Here is an 18,091-nt window from a genome sequence, read left to right as displayed (position 1 = left end):
CTTGACTTTCCCACTAAGTGGCACAGAGCCATGAGCAGAAGGACTTGCATTTTCGAGCTACTGTGTCAGACGATAGGTAGCATTGAGACATTTTCACTTCTACCCTTAATGCTCCTCTCTTTTCAGTGAACCCAGCAGCTCAGTAGCCCTTCAGTATCCTTTTTACAGGCATGACCTAGACCTTGGAAAAGTATAGCAGTGATGGTGATAGCAAAAAACATTGTTTTGAGTGTGGCCTCAACTATTCATATGCATGATCTCATTTCAACCCCTCAACAGCCCTGTGAGGTAGATACTATTATTCTTCCCATTTTACAGATGAGGGAACTGAGATGCAGAGTTGATGAGTACATTGTTCAAGGTTAGTAAAAGAGATAGGGTGTGACTTTAACCTCCCCTGTCAGGTACCTGGCTTGGACTCTTTATCTTTTTTTCCTTAAGAAAAATTAAAAGAAGCCCACCTGGCACACCCCAGCCAGTGGTACCACGGAAAGGAAGTGTCTGTGCCCTTCAGGTCACATTAAGTTTTAACAAGTGCCACAGGTATTGTGTTAAAAGGTTTCTAGCAGTATCTCAATTAATTCTCATAGGTCCCTGTGAGGTACATACTGTTATTAGCCCTATTTAGGGGTTAAGGAATTAGAATCTTTCCATCAATCTGTAGCCTCTCTCCATTAGCCCTGCCTGAGCCCTGTTACCTGGTGGTGCTCAGCAAGGCACCTCTTCTGTAGTCATTCCTGCCAAACTGTAACAGACTGAGAGAGCCCATCCCTTACTTCCCATTCCCTCTGCTACTGTGTGTCTTCTCAAAGCACTTATCTCCTAATAGACTATATAATTTTCCTGGTTATTTTTAGTATTAAGAAAATATTAAATATAACATTAGACTGTAAGCTCCACTAGAATATAAATTCTAAGAAGACAGATATTTTGTCTATTTTATTTTCTGCTATACCTCCCAGTGCTAAGAATAGTCCCTGGCCCACAATTGATGCTAACTAAAGAATACTTACATGAATTAATCAATCAGCCAATATACAGACACCCATAATGTTTAAACTGGTTACCTTATTTTATAAACTCAGCATTTTGAAGTTAGGAAAGAAATAGTCAAGATTTTTGACTTGTTTCTTTCATCCTGATGCCTTCTCATAGAAGACGTTAAGGAAAGCTTCAAGAAGTTGGCCTGAGTGCATTTATCTTTAATGGCCTCTCTCAGATGTTACCAGGAATTTCAGGGTGTCTCAGATACAAAAGTCACTCTTCTAAGTGACTTCATTTCCAAAGATTATTTTTATGTTATATGAATTTGCATCTTATTCCTGGTTATTTCCTCTGTAAATTATCATGACTACAGTAATGTTTATATAGAGAGATATTTTCTGATGGGCTTCAAGTATAAGCTCTGCTTATTGGGGTTTCATTTTTTTTTCTTGTTCTTGGCCCTGAGAAATGTAGTCTTTCTAAGGAGCCCTGATCTAGGGATCAGAGATCCAAATTCGGCTTGGTCGCTAATGAGCTGTCTCTGTTAGATAAGCAGGGTGTATCTTTGGGTCTTGGTTGGGCTGTGGCAAAGTGCAGTAGCAACAGTCTCCTCCTGCACTGCTGTGGAATTACATTTTTAAAAGTTAGAATCAATGTGCAAGCTAAGTGACAGACCTCCCAGCCTGGTTTGACTTGCAGTTCTCCAATTTTTGTCCTGATTCTTCCTGGTTCTTGTCCAGCTGTGTTATTCCGTACATGAGGAAACTGAAGCCCAGTGATGGGACTTGAACTGCCAAAGCAATTTATGGCAGAACTCAGAGGTAATGAAAGCACCTGTCCCGTGCAGCTCATAGGATTCCTGGGTAGACTTAAGAAGCTGATATTGGTGAAATGGCTTTGAAAAATATGAAATGCCACCTCATTACCAGGGATTGAGATCACTTTCTCTTTCATCTTGTTTCCCCACCCACCAGCCACACTTTTATATTTTTTTCCCAAGCACCCTTGCCTAATAATTCATTTTCCTTTCACAGCAAGCCTGGCAAGTGTTACTATATTGATAAAGAAACTGAGGCTCAGCTTAGGGAAGATACCAGAGGTTTGAGGGCTGGCCTTAGTCCCAATAGCCCGTTGATGGCAAGTGTGGTGTCAAAGCTTCATTCACATGTGGTGGAGGAAGCCCACCTTTGGAATCAGAAATACCTGCATTCTCTCCCCAGCTCTGCCCTGTGGCTCAGGGACAAGTGGCTTAACCTATTGTTGGGGGAATGAAATGAGCATGGATGTAATGTGGCCAGCATGGGCTGGCACGTAGGAGGCAATTGATAAGTGAAGTCATCTTCATTATCATGATCATCACTTTTATTCCTATTATTAGCTTCTGACATCTAAGCCTCCCACTGACTCTTTAACCCCTGTAACTATGCTCTGAAAGTTACATATTTGGTCTATGCCCATAGGTGAGAAACCAAAGTTACTTTCATTCTCATTTTCTGTTTCTGAGGGCTATAATGAGGATGAAGCTTTGGGAATCCAAAAATAGTTTCAAAAGCAAGGAGGAATGCCAGTCAATAGCTCTTTCCATTTTTAATGACTCACCTTAAAGCCTGAGTCTGTCAGATATAACAGGCTATTGTTCAAATGCAGGTGTGGTATGGGGCTCAATCCAGGCGGTGGTGATAGATTTTCCTTACAATGCAGTCTAGACCTTGGTCCCTCAGAGTCCCCTCAGAGCTGGTCTGTGTACTTGACAGATACTAGACTGTGGGTTTCACCTTGCAGGACTATGGCTGCAGCCAAGGTGGGCAGTGTTCCCCTTCAGTTAACATGTGTGTCTGTGCGTGTGCAGGTGCAGGGTGTGTGGGTATGCCCAGTGTGTGCATGTGTGCATACATGTGTATGTGTATCTATGTGAGTATGTATATGAATGACAGAGAGAGACAGAGGCAGAGAGAGAGAGAGAGAGAGGAGTCAGTCTATTCCCAGGGCCTTCTCACTGCAGAGATCAATCATCTTCAAAAACATCCAGATACAGGGTAAGGGAGTGAGGAGGCTGTAATTTCATAGAAATGGTTTAAAAAGATGACCAAGGAGACAGTTAGCAACATGGCAGAATAGGAAGCTCCTGGCTCGCCCTCCATCCCCAAAATGCACCAAACATCTACTCATAGGTCAATTCCCTCTGCGAGAAACTCAGAGATGAGTTGAGGGACTTCTACCTGTCAGGCACTGAGTAAACATCCACATTGATTTGATATGAAAAGCTGAGTCACACTCAGGCATGGATCCTGCTCTGACACTGCCATAAAATCAAGAAAGAAATTTCCAGTACTTGTCTCCCTATTGAGAGGAGGGCTTGGACCTCACATATACTACCCTAATTCTAAGGTTCCCCGGGAGGGCTTGGACCTCACATATACCATTCTAATTCTGAGGTTCTTCACAGGTTGGCTCTTAATTTATGGACTCTGAGACTGCATAGAGTTAGACACATGCAAGTCTCTTTAGACCACAGAAAAATCAGTGGTTTTATATGGGTGCACATGAACTTTCAGGCCTTTCATCCCGAGAGCAGTGTCATAAAGGGGCTTGAAAAACTGAAATCCCCTGCTTCTCCCCAGAAGGCATTTATGACACACTCTTCCAGTAGCTACTTGGCAGCCTGACTTCTACATAACTTTCACGGATGAGCTAAGGGGCAAACAAATATTAACCCACTGGCAGCCTGAGAAGCAGGCTATCGCTTCTCAAACCTTGTCTCCTGGCTCACCCCAGCAATAACTACAGGTTTATTAATCCCCGCTTGGAGGAGTTTGTCCACACATCAAGTTTCCCAACTTTTACAACTTCCACCTGAGGGCTGTATCCTAAACACCCTAGCTCTGGGAGCAGAGGGGACTGGCATATGCATGTCTCCAAAGACCACAGAAGAAAAAAAAATAGCAGTTTTGTACAGGCATCAAAGCACTTCCAGGGCTTCATTCCCTGAGAGTGGTGCAGAGAAAGGGCTTAAAAAATTGCAATCCCCTATTTCTCCCTAGACAAGGTTTATGCTATGCATTGAGTGTCCCAACTTTTACAGCTATCTCTGAAAGGACTCCATCTAAACCTCTTAGCTCTGGGAACAGAAGGGAGTAGGCGTAGACAAGTCTCCTTAGATCACAGAACAAAGAGCTGATTTTAAATGGGTGCACAAACACTTCCAGGGGTTACATCCCCTTGGGGCAGCATGAAAATAGACAGAAATGTATAGTCCCATTTTCTTTCTGGAAGGGGCACACACTTCCAGTGGCTACTTAATGACTTAGCATCTAACAAACTTGCATCAGGAACTAATAGTGAAAACAATAGCTTTCCAGCAGCCAGGGGTTGGCACTTCACAAGTCTTTCCTCTGTCTCAATCCAGTGATAAATCCAGGTCTATCCATTCTTCCTGCAAAGAATTTGGCCACATACCAAGTGCCACACTGGAGCTCCCCCCCCCAAGGGACTGTCCTCTTAATGACGTAGCTCTGGGAGTCAATGGAGTTTTGCCTTCCTGAGTGGCCCTAGACCACAGCAAAAAGAGGTGGATATACAGTGGGTTCAATTTCAACAACTGTATCCCCAGAATCAGAGGGTGCAGCCTGAACCTGAGTGTAGGCACTTGCCACAGATTCTCTCCCAAGCTTAGGGCAGAGAGAGTGAGAGATAATCACCCATGCTCAGCTTCACTGTGAAGATGGAAGGAGCTGGAACACACATCTAACACCCTGACCTTTCCAGCTACATCTAGAGAGTCTAGCCCCTACCTTATCTGTCTCAGGGCACTGACAGGAAGTGGCACATCCTAAACTCTAGGGAGTTATCAAAAACAGAGACAACAGTCTGGACAAATAGAGAGATTTGAGAAGATCCCTAACATTTCACCCTAGATGGATTGGTCAGATCCTTCTTCTACACAAGACCAGTCTGACAAGACTGGGAGATACAGCTGTCTTATCTAATGCACAGAAACCAACACAGACACTGAAGGAAAATGAAGAAACAAGACAATCTATTCCAAGTAAAGGAACAAGATAAATCTCCAGAAACCGATATGTGTGGAGTGAAGACATGTGATTTACTCAGCAGGAAATCCAAAATAATGCTCATAAAGATGCTCACCAAGGTCAGGAGAGCAATGAAGAACAAACTGAGAATTCTAATAAAGAGAAAGTATAACATGTATCAAACAGAAACCACAGAGCTTAGGAATATCATAACTGAACTAAAAAAATAACTGAACTAAAAAATGCCATAGAAGATTTCAATAGCACATTAGATCAAACAGAAGAAAGGATTAGCAAACTTGAAGACAAGTCACTGGAAATCACATAACCTGAATAGCAAAAACAGTAAGAACGTGAAAGAACGAGGCTGGTATAAGAGACTTATGGGACACCATCAAGTGTAACAACATACATGTTATTGGGGTACTGGAAGAAGAAGAAGAGAGAGAGAGAGAGAGAAAGGGACAGAAAACATATCCAAAGAAATGACAGAAAACTTTCCAAACCTAGGAAAAGCCTATAACAGATATACAAAAGAAAAGATAAAAGAAAGGTAAAAGAAAAGATAAAAGATAAGATAAAAGACCCAAAGCACATCACTACAGAAAGCCATCAACCGTAAAGGAAGAAAGAAACAGAAAAAAAAAGAACAAAGGATCTATAAAACAATGAGAAAACAATGAACAGAATGGCATTAGTAAGTCCTTACCTATCAATAATGACTTTCAATGTAAATGGATTAAATTCAACAATCAAAAGGCATAGAGTGACTGAACAACACACAAAAAAAACTAATGATATTGTATTAGTTCATTTTCACACTGCCAATAAAGACATACCTGAGACTGACTGACAGTTCCACATGGCTGGGGAGGCCTTACAATCATGGCGGAAGGCAAGGAGGAGCAAGTCACATCTTAGGTGGATGGCAGCAGGCAAAGAACTTGTGCAGAGAAACTCCTTTTTTTAAAAACCATCAGATCTCATGAGACCCATTGACTATCACAAGAACAGCATGGGAAAGATCTGTCCCCATGATTCAATCATCTCCAACAGGTCCCTGCTACAACATGTGGGAATTATGGAAGCTACAAGATGAGATTTGGATGGGGATAGAGTGCCCAACTGTATCAAATATATTACCTACAAGAGACTGACCTCACCTTAAGGACACTCGTAAACTGAAAGTGAAGGGATGGAAAAAGATATTCCATGTCCATGAAAACTTTTAAAAGGAGAGTAGGGGTATCTACATTTATTTCAGACAGAATAGACTTTAAATGAAAAACTGTAAAAAAAAAAAAAAAAAAAAAGACAAGATCATTATACTGTGACAAAGAGGTCATTTCATCCAGAGGATATAACAATTGTAAACACATATACACTCAACATTAGAGCACCTAAATATATAAAGTAAACATTAGGAGATCTGAAGGGAGACATACACTGCCACACAATGATAGTAGGGCATTCCAATACCCTTTTCAACTTTTCACATTGGACTGATTATTTAGCCAATAAAAAAAGAGAAAATATTGAACTTGAACTACATTTTAGGTCATAATGGACCTCACAGACGTACACAGAACAATCTACCCCACAGCAACAGAATACACATTTTTCTGAAGTGCACATGGAACAACACTCTTCAGTATAGATCATGTGTCAGACCACAAAACAAGTCTTAGCAAATTGAAGATTTTTATTTAGTTTGTTTTCAGTTGAGTTCATGGGTCAGCAGACTATGGCCCATGGACAAAATTTCACGCACAACCTATTTTTGCAGTTCGATTGGAACAGCCATTCTCATTCATTTACATACTGCCTGTAGGTGCTTTTGCCCTACAATAACAGAGTTGAGTAGTTGCAGCAGACACCATCTGGCCTGCAAATCCTAAAATATTTACTATCTGGCCCTTTTACAGAAACTGTTTGCCGACCTCTACTTTAGGTTTCTACTCCAGATCTCATGTTCTTACAAATTGTACTCTTTGCTGGTTAGCATTTGATGGCACTCTCTTTATATTGCCTTCTAAGAGGTGTTGGAGAGGTGTTCAGTTTAACTTTCCCAACTAACCTCAGTCTACCTTGGAACACTGACCCCCTAACAACCAGTCTTAGGACCTACTATGTGCCTGGCTGGGTGCCTACATTGCAAATGGCTCTAATCCCCCTGGCCAATCACTCACATATAGTTTCTGCTCAACCAATACTGAAAGGGTTAAATTGTCATGTGTTGCACCCAGATAATAATGAGAAACCTCCTCTGGGGTACACTCAGCATCTGAAGCCTCAGCAAGTACCTGACATTTCCTGCTTCTGCCTCCCCAAAGAAATTCCTTTCTCACGAAGCAGAAAGTCAGTCTGTCTCTCCCCAGAGAGCAGACAGCCGCCAGAGCTCAGTAATTACAAGAAGAGCCTGCTACAGCCCCTCAGGGAGCATTGCCTCATTTGAATTCCCACCCCAAGTGAAATCAATACCAATAATATTTGTTTTTAAAGTGACTTAACTTTAAGGCCCTTTCTTCTTGGTGATGTCATTTTCCACAGACCACAATTAGTCCTCTGGAGAATGCCATAGAAACCATGTCCACGGCCAATGAGAAGATCCTGATGATGATAAACCAGTACCAGAGTGACGAGACCCTCCCCATCAACCCGCTCTCTATGCTCCTGAATGGGATTGTGGACCCTGCTGTCATGGGAGGCTTCGCCAAGTACGAGAAGGTGAGGATTTCTGTGCTCAGGGGAGCTCAGGGGGGCAGAGCAGTGGAGGGAGGACCCAGGGGACAGATGCAGCTGCCTGTCACTTATCCTACTCTGGCTGTCCTTGTCCACAAAGGGACCCTCAGCTTGGTTGGCCCTCATGTTTCTACAGCCTCATGTCTTAGCTGAGCTCCCATCTCCCTCCCACCCTCCTATCCAAACCCTGTGCTGGGGCAGGAAGGGACAGGGGTCACAAGAGCCGCTTTTCTCACCGGGCAGATTCGGGTGGCTCTATTAAGGAAAGGCTCTGGGGTGACTGTGAGCCAAACCATAAAAGCACATGTCAGTTGTATAAACCCATCTCTTCCACAGAGAATTTGAAATGATCTGTACAAATGGAAAGAAATGAAACTCAGAATCTGTGAAAAGACATAAAAACTAAGAGATCATCTCCAAGAGGGGAGCTATAATCTAGTTATCAAGGGCATAAGGTCCCTCCAGAAAGCCCCACACATTTGAGCCACAGATTTTATTTTTGAGCTTCCTGGTGTTCATGGCAGAAAGGGAAATAGTATCACTTACATGAGACACATTATCCGCTGGAAGGAAAAACACCCATTTCTCAGTAAGGAGACATAGCTTTTCTTGGCATTAAAATAGAATAGAAAGTTCTTACTTGGTTTTCACCTAGCAGACGCTGAAGGAAAAATGAACTCCTCATTCTAATAAATCTCTTGATGAATTCCCTATTATTTTTCCTATGTTCTCCATTGATATAAAACTAAGAATGCCACACAGTAGTATAATTCAGGAACAATAACTCCAGTCACCTGATCAGTCCTTCCAGCCACCCTCAGATACCAATGCAGTCATCATTGGTAACCTTTGGCTCAGCCTTGAGCAGTGATAGGATATGTCTGTTTACACATGCGCACACGCTAAGGACATGAGCCCAGGAAATGGCTAGGGGCTGCCAGGGTCCCTTGCAACGAGGGAGGCCATGAGGTGAACTGGAACACCCACCCAGTGAGAATCCTTACTGAGTTCTTTTCTGCAGAGCAATTTCTCAAACTTGAAGGAGCATCAGAATCCCCTCCACTGCTTCCCAACACACAGGTCCTCATCCCACCCCCTGAGTTTCTGATTCAGGCTGTCTGGGCTGGGGCCAGAGAATTTGCATCTCTAACAAGTTCCAAAGTGCTGCTGCTGCTACTGGCTCAGGAACCTGACTTTGAGAACCACCTTTCCAGAGTTCTCAGCCCATTCCCACTAGGTGGTGATCTGAGCCTCCAAGCAGAGAAAACAATGTCAGTCTCTCCAGACCTCTCACTCTTGTTCCATCCAAATGCCTGTGACGTCATCCTTGCCCCTCTCAAATTGAATCTTCTCCCAGTGCCAAAGAGATTGGCTGTGAAATGCCAAATGAACAGGGAATGCTGAACTCCTGTCTGTCTTCCCCAGGCCTTCTTCACTGAAGAGTACATCAGCGACCACCCTGAGGACCAGGACAAGCTGACCCACCTCAAGGACCTGATTGCATGGCAGGTAAAGCAGAGCTGGCTGGGGGAGCATCCCGTCCTCCTTCCTCTCCCCCGACCAGGGTTCACTTGCCCTAAGCTAGGCTCTGGCTGAGGCAGCCTACATTTGCATGACCTCCTGTCCCTTGCTTTTCAGCCCCTCTTCCAAGTCTGTATCACACCTGAGCAGGTACATCCTGGAACAGAGATTCGGGGCACTGCACTCTCGGGTGTTGCATGGCGCCAGGCAGCAATGCTATACTGGATGATGCTAAGATTACCTTATTTGATGTTGAATTCAGGGGATGGCTTTTCACAGTGGGATGAAAATGAATACCAGGCCTCCACACTCCAAACCAGCACCTTCCCTCGACACCCAGCACAGGCCAATCTGATAATAGAAGATGTGAGCCCCTACTCCCACCGCTCCTCCTTTTAGAGCTGACCCAGTTTGTTGCAGATAATGCTCAGATGGATGTCAGGTTTTGAAAATAATCAAGGCCTTTGTGTGGTTGGTCGTGAGTCAAAGGGTCTACATCCCACACAAGCTGCTGCTCAGCCCACAGGCTTGGACGACACCCCCCTGCGGTCTCAGACTGGCCACTTACCTTCCTCTCCTTCCATTCCCTCCTTGCAGCCCTCTTCCTCCTGTGGGCTCTTTCTTTCCTCCTTTCTCTCTCTCGGTGCATTTGCCTCTGTCTTTCCCTCTCTCTCTTAGAAGTCTGCACTTCCATTCCTTGCCTCTCTGTCTTTTGCCCTCCACCCCCACACATCTTACTCCTCTCTTGGCTTCTCTTCCTCTTCTCTCTCATTCTCCCTCTCCCTGCAAAAGAAACAGTCTGCTAGATCTCTCCCATAGAGGCTTACACAGGGCGAGGCTTCCCCTCCAGGCTTGGAGCAGCCCCCTCCTCAGACAGTCGCCCACTCTGGACTCTCAGCAAACCACTTGGCAGAACACAGGGGTGGGCTCGGAGGGCAGGAGCTGGCAGGAGGCAAGCGGTGGGTGCAGGGGCAGGTGGTGGCAGCTTGCAGCTGCCTGCCCTCCCTCGCTCCCTTCTTGCCAGTCACTGTGCAAAGAAAAGCAAGCTTTTGTGGTTGGGAGTTTTTGTTACTCTAGGGAAATCAGGGAATGAGAAGCGTTGGGTGCAGCCTCTTTTCTTAAAATAAGGATTCCTAATTCAGGTCCTTCTCTGCCTCTGCCAATTTATGCAAAGTGGGGCTTTAAAAATGAAACACCAGGCACTGCACAGACGCGCTTTTCCCGAATGCATGTTGTGTGTCTGTCTGGAATTTTCTCTTGCTTTTTACCTTGTGCCACCTGTGATGTCCAAATATCTCCAAGGTCCCCAGCCTTCTCGAGTCATCATGTTCTTTATTCAAATAACGATATTTGCTCCGTCAGCACCCCAGACTTGGGAAGCAGGAAGGCCGGGCTTTGATTGGTTCCCATCCTCAGATAGTACCGGGAAGTCACAGGGAAGGTTAACGTGTCACACAGATTGGCTTAGTGTTGGCTGTCACTCTGAATTCATACCACTGCCCTGGTCCTCTCCTCTGGGGACTTCTGCTCATCTGGAAACAGCTTCTCCATGCTGTGTCTGTTGTACCCTAAGAACGAACTTCAGCTTCACAGCACAGCATATACCAAGCTGTACCTTCTAAGAAAATTCTACTACTGTCTTGGAACTTATTAGAGGGACACTACTAACAAAGCAGGAAGACTTTGAAAGCATGCACTCCGTTAGATGTGACTGCTTCTGAAAGTCACTAGCTAGGGGCCTTCAGACACCGCCCCCTAGTGGCCACCTTCTCTTTAGTCCCACCAGCCGCCCCTGAGACCACCTTTATAGAGGGCTGCCTAACCCCGAAAGGAGGTTGACCAGAGCCATATTCCTCCCACCCAGAGCCCAGGCACCCTAACTGTGGGCACTTGCATGCAAAAGACGCAGCTCTGCTCATAGCGAAGGCAGCCTTTTAACATGATTACATACAGCAGATTAGCTCTTCCCTACCTGTTTCATTCCATTTGTTCTTGGGACTTGTATTTACTGAGCCTCTTTTGTGGCCTAGGCATAGTCTTAGGCAACAGAGACAGTGATGAACAAAATTGGGCCCATTCCCTGCCCACTTGGAGCTTAATTCTAGATTGGATCTTGGTTTTGCAAAGCCAGATACACTTTGAATTTACTGAAAACATGAGAAGGTTAGATTTCAAGGGCAGCGAATATATTTGAACCTCTAGCAACTCAACAAATGCTGAGGCCTTCAAAGTATATTTGGTGTTCAACCTTTTGCAGATTTCAAGATCAATGGCTTGTCAATTTCTTTTCTTTGTAAAGACTCTGTATTTTTGGCATAAAAAGATGTCTGCAGTATGCTCTTCTTTTAAAGCTTTTGTTATGAAATATTGTGTATAGAAAAGTACACGTGAAAATATATCACCCACTGATTTATCAAAAAACATACACCCATATGACCATCACCCAGATAAAATAGAATTCTGCTAGCTCCCCAAGCCTATCCTATGACTCCTTCCCTAAGAGTCAGCACTATTCTGCTTTTATAGTAATCATTTCCCTGCCTTAACCCAAACACTCATTCTTAAACACTATAGTTTAGATTTGCTTAATTTTGACCTATGCATTAAACGAATCACACAATATTCATTCTTTTGAATCTAACTTATTTTGCCCAACGTTATGTTTGTGAAAGACATTCATTTTGTTGTACGTAGTTATGTATCATTTATTCATTTTCATTGCTATATAGTAGTCCACACAGCTGACTTATATAACTATACCAAAATGTATTTATTTATTTTTCTACTAATAGACAATAGGGTTTATTTCAGTTTCGGGCTATTACAAGTAATGCTATCCTGAACATCCTTGTGCGTGTGTCTTTTTGGCACACATATGCAAAATTTTTGTTGGGTATATACCTGTGCATTAACTTGCTTGGTCGCAGCATGTAAGGATATTCGGCTTTTGTAGATACTACAGTCTTCTATCACCAAAGGTTAGGTTATTCTGCCTGTTCTGGAACCTCTTATAAATTGTATTATTCAGTACAGTATGTACTATTGAATCTGTAGCTTCTTTTGCTCAGCATAATGCCTTTGAGATTCTTCTAGGTTGTTGCATATACTAGAGGTTTGACTTTTGTTTCTAAGTGTTATCTATTGTATGTGTATCTAAATTACCATTAACATGTCAATTTATTTATCTACTCTCCTGTTGCTGGACATTTGAGTTGTTTTCAGGTGTTGTGTATTATGAGTAAAGTTGCTATGAACATTCGTGTGCATGACTTTCGGTGGACATAAGCACTCAGTTCCTTCGGTATATATCTAGTAGTGGAATTGCTGGGCCATGCACATTTAACCTTACTGGACACAAGAAGCAGTTTTTCAAAGTGGCTAAATCAATTTTCACTCCCACACAGCTTCTAAGTCAGTTGATCCATATTCTCACTGACACTTGATACCAGGAGTCTTTTTTAATTCTAGTCCTTCTGGTGGGTGTGTAATGATATCTCAGTTTAGTTTTAATTTGCATTCCCTTCATGGGCGATGGCATACAGCACCTTTTCATATGCTTACTGCTAATTAGATTACCCTTTTGTGAAATACTTTTTCAAATCTTTTACTTATATTGTTAATTGAGTTGTCTTTTTTATTATTGATTTGTTAGTTTATTTATATTCTAGATATGCGTCTTCTGTCAGATATGTGTATTATAAATATCTTCTATTAGTTTGGCTTATCTGTTTGCTTTCTTCGTAATGTATTTTGTTGAACAGCAGTTGTAATTTTGGTCAGGTTTAATTTATCTTTTTTTTTTTTTTAATGATTAGTGCTTTTGTGTCCACTTTAAGAAACCTCTAGCAACCCCAAGATAGCAAAGATACTGTCCTATGTTTTATTCCGAGTTTTTATTGTTTTATCTTACACATTTAGGTGTATGATCTATTTTGACAGATGTAAAGTAAGAGGCAGATTATTTTCCCACACAGATTTCCGGTTTCTTCAGCACCATGTGTTGAAAAGACTTTGACCCCCACTTTGACCCCCAAAATTGACCATATATGTGTTTGTCTATTTCTGGATTTTCTATTCTGATCCACTGGTCTATGTCCATGCTTACACCAATACCACACTGCCTTAAGTCTTGAAACCTAATAGTCAAGTGTACCCCAAATGTTGCTTTCCACCAAGTGTGTCTTACCTCTTCTAAGTCCTTTGTATTTCTCTATAAATTTAAAAATAACTCTGTCAATGTTTACACACTTCTCCAAAACACATCGAGATTTGGATTAATTGTACATTAAATATTAAATTAAATTGGAGAGAATGACTATCTGCTCATTCATAAACATAGAGTATCTCTCCATTTATATAGTTCTTTAATTTCAGCAAAATTTTGTGGTTTTCACATATTTTCTTTTATGTATCTTATTAGATCTGCTCTTAGGTTAGGTATTTGATATTTTCAATTCTATTGTAAATGGTATTGTTTTTAAATTTTATTTTCTGTTTGTCAACTTTTCATAATATACTTTTCTTATGATCTTTTATGATGTTTTTACTTCTTGTAGTTCTGTTTTTTTCAGTCTTAATATTGGTTATTAGTGCCTTGTATTTTCTTGATTAGTTTTTTTAGGAGTTTATTAGTGTTGTATCATTTCAAAGAAACAAATTTTGTCTCTGTTGATACTCTCTGTTAAAAATTTGTTTTTTATTTGTATTCATGTCTGCTCTTACCTTTATCATTTTCATTCCTTTTCTCCCTTTGAATTTAATTCGCTTTTCTTTTACTAATATCTTGAGATGGATACTTAGCTACTTGATTTTCTGTCTTTTCTAATATGTAAAACTAAAGCCATAAACTTATCTCCATTTACAACTTTATCTTACTACTTTTATATGTAATTGTTCTATTAGCATGCATTATTTTATATAAAATCCTTGTCTTTTTCGTGGATGGGGGATCTTTTCCATTCCTATATAGTCATTAAAACTTGTAGAAAAACATGTTCTCCTAGGCCCTCTTTATTCTGTTTCTTCCAAATTCATTCTGTTTTTTCTTCCTTTATTTTTTCCTTCTTTTCATCCTTATTTGCTTTCTTCCCTATCTGTTGGTCTGGTCTCTGTCTTTGATATTGGGGAGTTTCCTCCAATGTCTGGTGATGCTTGGCCCTCTCTTCATAGCTAAGAGCGAGGCTAATCGAAAATCTGTGTACATGAGAGAGGGCCTTGGCTACTGGGTAGCATTACTGTTTGGTAGCAGAATGACCCACAGCTGTCTCTCTCTCTACATGGGATCATTCACGTTCTCCAGAGTCAGACCCTTCCAGCTGTTATATAGAAAGATAATCCCAGCTGCTACACTGCTGGCCATTTGAGAATTGGGAAGTGGAGGTCTCATGATCCAAATGCAGACTTTCGCTTCAGCTCCTTATTTGTACTCTGGCTCCTGATTCTACCTTCTGTTGTGCCTGATGCCCCTAAGCCCAGAGTTCCTTGTTCTAATTGTTCTAGAGGATTAGCTCCTGCTTCTTGGGAAAATGGGAGAATAGAACATTTGGCTGCAGAGTGAGGCAGGTCAGGCAATCTAACTGTTCCTGATACAGAACTTGAGCCAATTCCCTGGTGTTTGCTCCTGTCAGCTCACCCGGCTTCTCTGTTGTACCTGGAGTCTCCAATCCCTGAGGCCCTCCTGGCTTCATGGAGGTAGACTGGCTGCTTCTTATCGGCACCTCCCTTCTCTGCTCTGGAAGGTCAGTTATGTCCTGCCTCCTGCACCTGCACACATTGTGGGGCAGGTTCATGAATGTCTCCAAGTTTCACTGAAGATTTCAGTTTCCCCTTCACCTTGTCATTTCTGGGAGACCTCCAAGAAAAGTAAGCAGAAATATCTTTATGCCACCATCATGAAAGCAACTTTTCCCCAGATAATTCATAGTCCACCCTTTGCTCCCATGGTTACATCTCCCTGGGGGAATGTAACCCTTCTGTTTCTAACAGTACCCACCATGGCTCTGCTACTCTGCCTTAATGCAGCTGCCACTTAGACATTATCCACTGGCCTCCTATGAGGACAAATAAAACTTCAGCCCCTCATATCAATCCTCCCCTCTTCCCTCATCTTCCTGAGGCCTTTACGTCACTTTTCAAAGCTTCCAATTGGTGGGTTAACTTTATGATATTGGCACGCTCATATCCTTCTTCAACAGCTGTATAAAGTGCAATCGGCTCCATGTGGTAAGATGAGGCTATGTCTACTCCTCTGTTTTCTCTCTCCTCTCTTGCCTTTCTCTATCTTCCAGCTTCTGAATTCATCCTTTCACTTCAGTATTACCAAGAACGTCTTAGGCAAGTTTTCAAATCAATGGAAGATTGATCAGAGATTCCCCTCCTCTGATCCCCACACTCTGCCCCCAAGTAGATTCTTTAAGAGGTCAATTTTCCCAAGCATGTGGCTTTTCTTGGGGAATGGGAGAGTCCAGCCCTCCTATGAGGCAAGGAAAGCTGGAGTTATTTCTCCCCTTTCCAGGGCAAACCCCATGTTCACAACTTTCCCTGTTTCCCATGGTTGGGGACCCTGTTTGCAGGTCTCTGAGGACCCTGAGGCCCTTGACAAATTCTTAATAGGCAGACTAGACTACAGCTGCCTTCATGGACTGGGTGCCAGGCTGAGGCCCACCAGCCAGCCTCTGGCTCATTCTTAACCACTTTCTCTCCAGATCCCCTTCCTGGGAGCTGGGATTAAGATCCACGAGAAAAGGGTGTCAGATAACCTGAGACCCTTCCATGACCGGATGGAGGAATGTTTCAAGAACCTGAAAATGAAGGTGGAGAAGGAATATGGTGTCCGAGAGATGGTATAAGTGGTTCCTGTGGCCTGGAGGGGTGGCATTGGGCGGGGCAGGGCAGGGAAGGATGATGAGGGCTGAAGCTGGAAGGAACCCAGCAAAGGAAGCTGCTTCCAAAGAGAAGATACTGATGGCCAGCATTGCTGAATCCCATCCAGGGGAACCCTACTGGACACTTGGTCCAGCAAAAGTAACCCCCAGGCAAACTCTTGTTAAAATGGGATTGTGCAAATACCAACTACTCAAGGGACTGTGTAATAGTAATAATGAAAGCTACAATGACGTAGCATCTACTGTGTGCCAGGCCTGATTCATGCACTTGACATCTACTAGGTCACTTAATCCTCACCACAAGCCTGAGAGGCAGGAATGATTTTTAACCCCCTGTATTTCTTCTGAGGTTCAGAGGGTCAGGTAACTTGCCAGAGGCTCTGTAGCAAATGAGTGTGGGGCAGAATTTGCCTCTAGTTCTGTTAGTTCAAAGCCAGTGGTTTTGGCAACTGAACTCCTTGGACTAAAGCGGCCATGAACCTGATGCTTACAGGGTACTTCATCCTCTTACTTAATATGTGGTATTGTAAAATGTCAAGGCTATGCAATTCATTTAAAACCATCTAGTCCAGCCTTCCCATTTTACAGATGGGAAAGCTGAGACCCAGAGAAGAAAAGTGAATTACTGGAAGAGCCTAGAGGTGAACTCAGGTCTCTTTTGATTCAGAGATTTTTTTCCATGAGACAGGTTGTCACTTTCAGTACTGCCTACATAAAGTCATTGCAATGCAATTCTGATACTAACTCTGTGGAGTCAGGTCACATTTCACAGGTTAAAAGCATGGTCTTAGATGCTTCCCACTTCAAATACCAAGTATAAGCTTCAGGGACCCTTGCCACCCATACTTCTGCCTAACTGGTTACAAATTGGGGGATTCCCACTAGCCCATCAGGTTTCATAATTCACTAGAACAATTTGCAGCACTCAGGAAAGCATGATACTTATGACTTCAGTTTATGACACCAATCAAGACCAGCCAGTTAAAGAGACACAGAAGTGAGATCTAGGAGGGTCCCAAACATGAAGTTTCCATGTCGTCTCAACGCGTCCCCCTTCAGGCATATCGATGTATGGTTACCAGCCAGAGAATTTCATTGCAGCCTTATGTCCAGAGTTTTTATTAGAGTTTCATTATGTGGTCATGATAGATGGACCCATTGGCCAATGATGGAAATCAGTCTCCAGGCCTGTCTACTCCCTGGAGGTTGAGCTGATATTACATGGCTCAAAGCCCCAGCCCTGTAATCATAAAGCTGGTCTTTCTGGCCATCTGAACCATCTTACTAACATTAAATTAAATATGGTCAAGGGGGTCACCATGAATAATAACAAGGATACTCCTATTACATAGGAAATTCCAAAGATTTGGATATTACCTTCCAGGAACCAGGAATAAACATTGGCCACATTCTTTATTCTACAATAACCCCCTGGCCTCAGCCAGCCAGGAAGCTTTTGTGCTGATGCTTCACTCAGCCGCACAGCTCTGCCCTGCGCAGGTGGAGGAAGAAGGTAACAGGTAGGCTGGGGCCACCTTGCCCAGGCTGCAGCTGCTAACCACCCTGTTCTCCCACCACAGCCTGACTTTGATGATAGGAGAGTGGGCCGACCCAGGTCTATGCTGCGCTCATACAGACAAATGTCCATCATCTCTCTGGCTTCCATGAATTCTGACTGCAGCACCCCCAGCAAGGCCACCTCAGAGAGGTCAGTCCCTGCACCCTAGGGAGCCCCCTGCACCCCTGCCTCCCTGGCCCTATGCCCCCTCTTTCTCTCTTCCCTGACAACATCCCTTCTCCCTCCCACTTCCCCCTTTCAGTCTAAAAGCCTTTTCCCATCTGGAGCCTGACAACTACCCTAGGAGGCTCATGGTTAGTACCATTTTTAGGGGATTATCAGAGGCTCAAGAGGCAAGGTGGCTTTCCTGA

The 18,091-nt window shown here is 43.1% G+C and overlaps 1 protein-coding gene across 1 annotated transcript in view; it reads left to right on the top strand.

Annotated features, from left to right (window-relative positions):
* DOCK2 (dedicator of cytokinesis 2) overlaps positions 1-18,091 on the top strand; it is a 427,333-nt gene that overhangs the window by 403,939 nt on the left and 5,303 nt on the right. Inside the window, 4 exon segments of the mRNA XM_003936169.4 lie at positions 7,566-7,742; positions 9,183-9,266; positions 15,983-16,120; positions 17,743-17,870. Coding sequence (XP_003936218.2) covers positions 7,566-7,742; positions 9,183-9,266; positions 15,983-16,120; positions 17,743-17,870 — 527 coding nt within the window.

Source organism: Saimiri boliviensis, chromosome 20, assembly GCF_048565385.1.
Source record: "Saimiri boliviensis isolate mSaiBol1 chromosome 20, mSaiBol1.pri, whole genome shotgun sequence".
In the NCBI taxonomy this organism is placed as follows: Eukaryota; Metazoa; Chordata; class Mammalia; order Primates; family Cebidae; genus Saimiri; species Saimiri boliviensis.
Note: the sequence above shows the minus strand (reverse complement) of the source record. Positions and strands in the feature narration are given on the sequence as shown.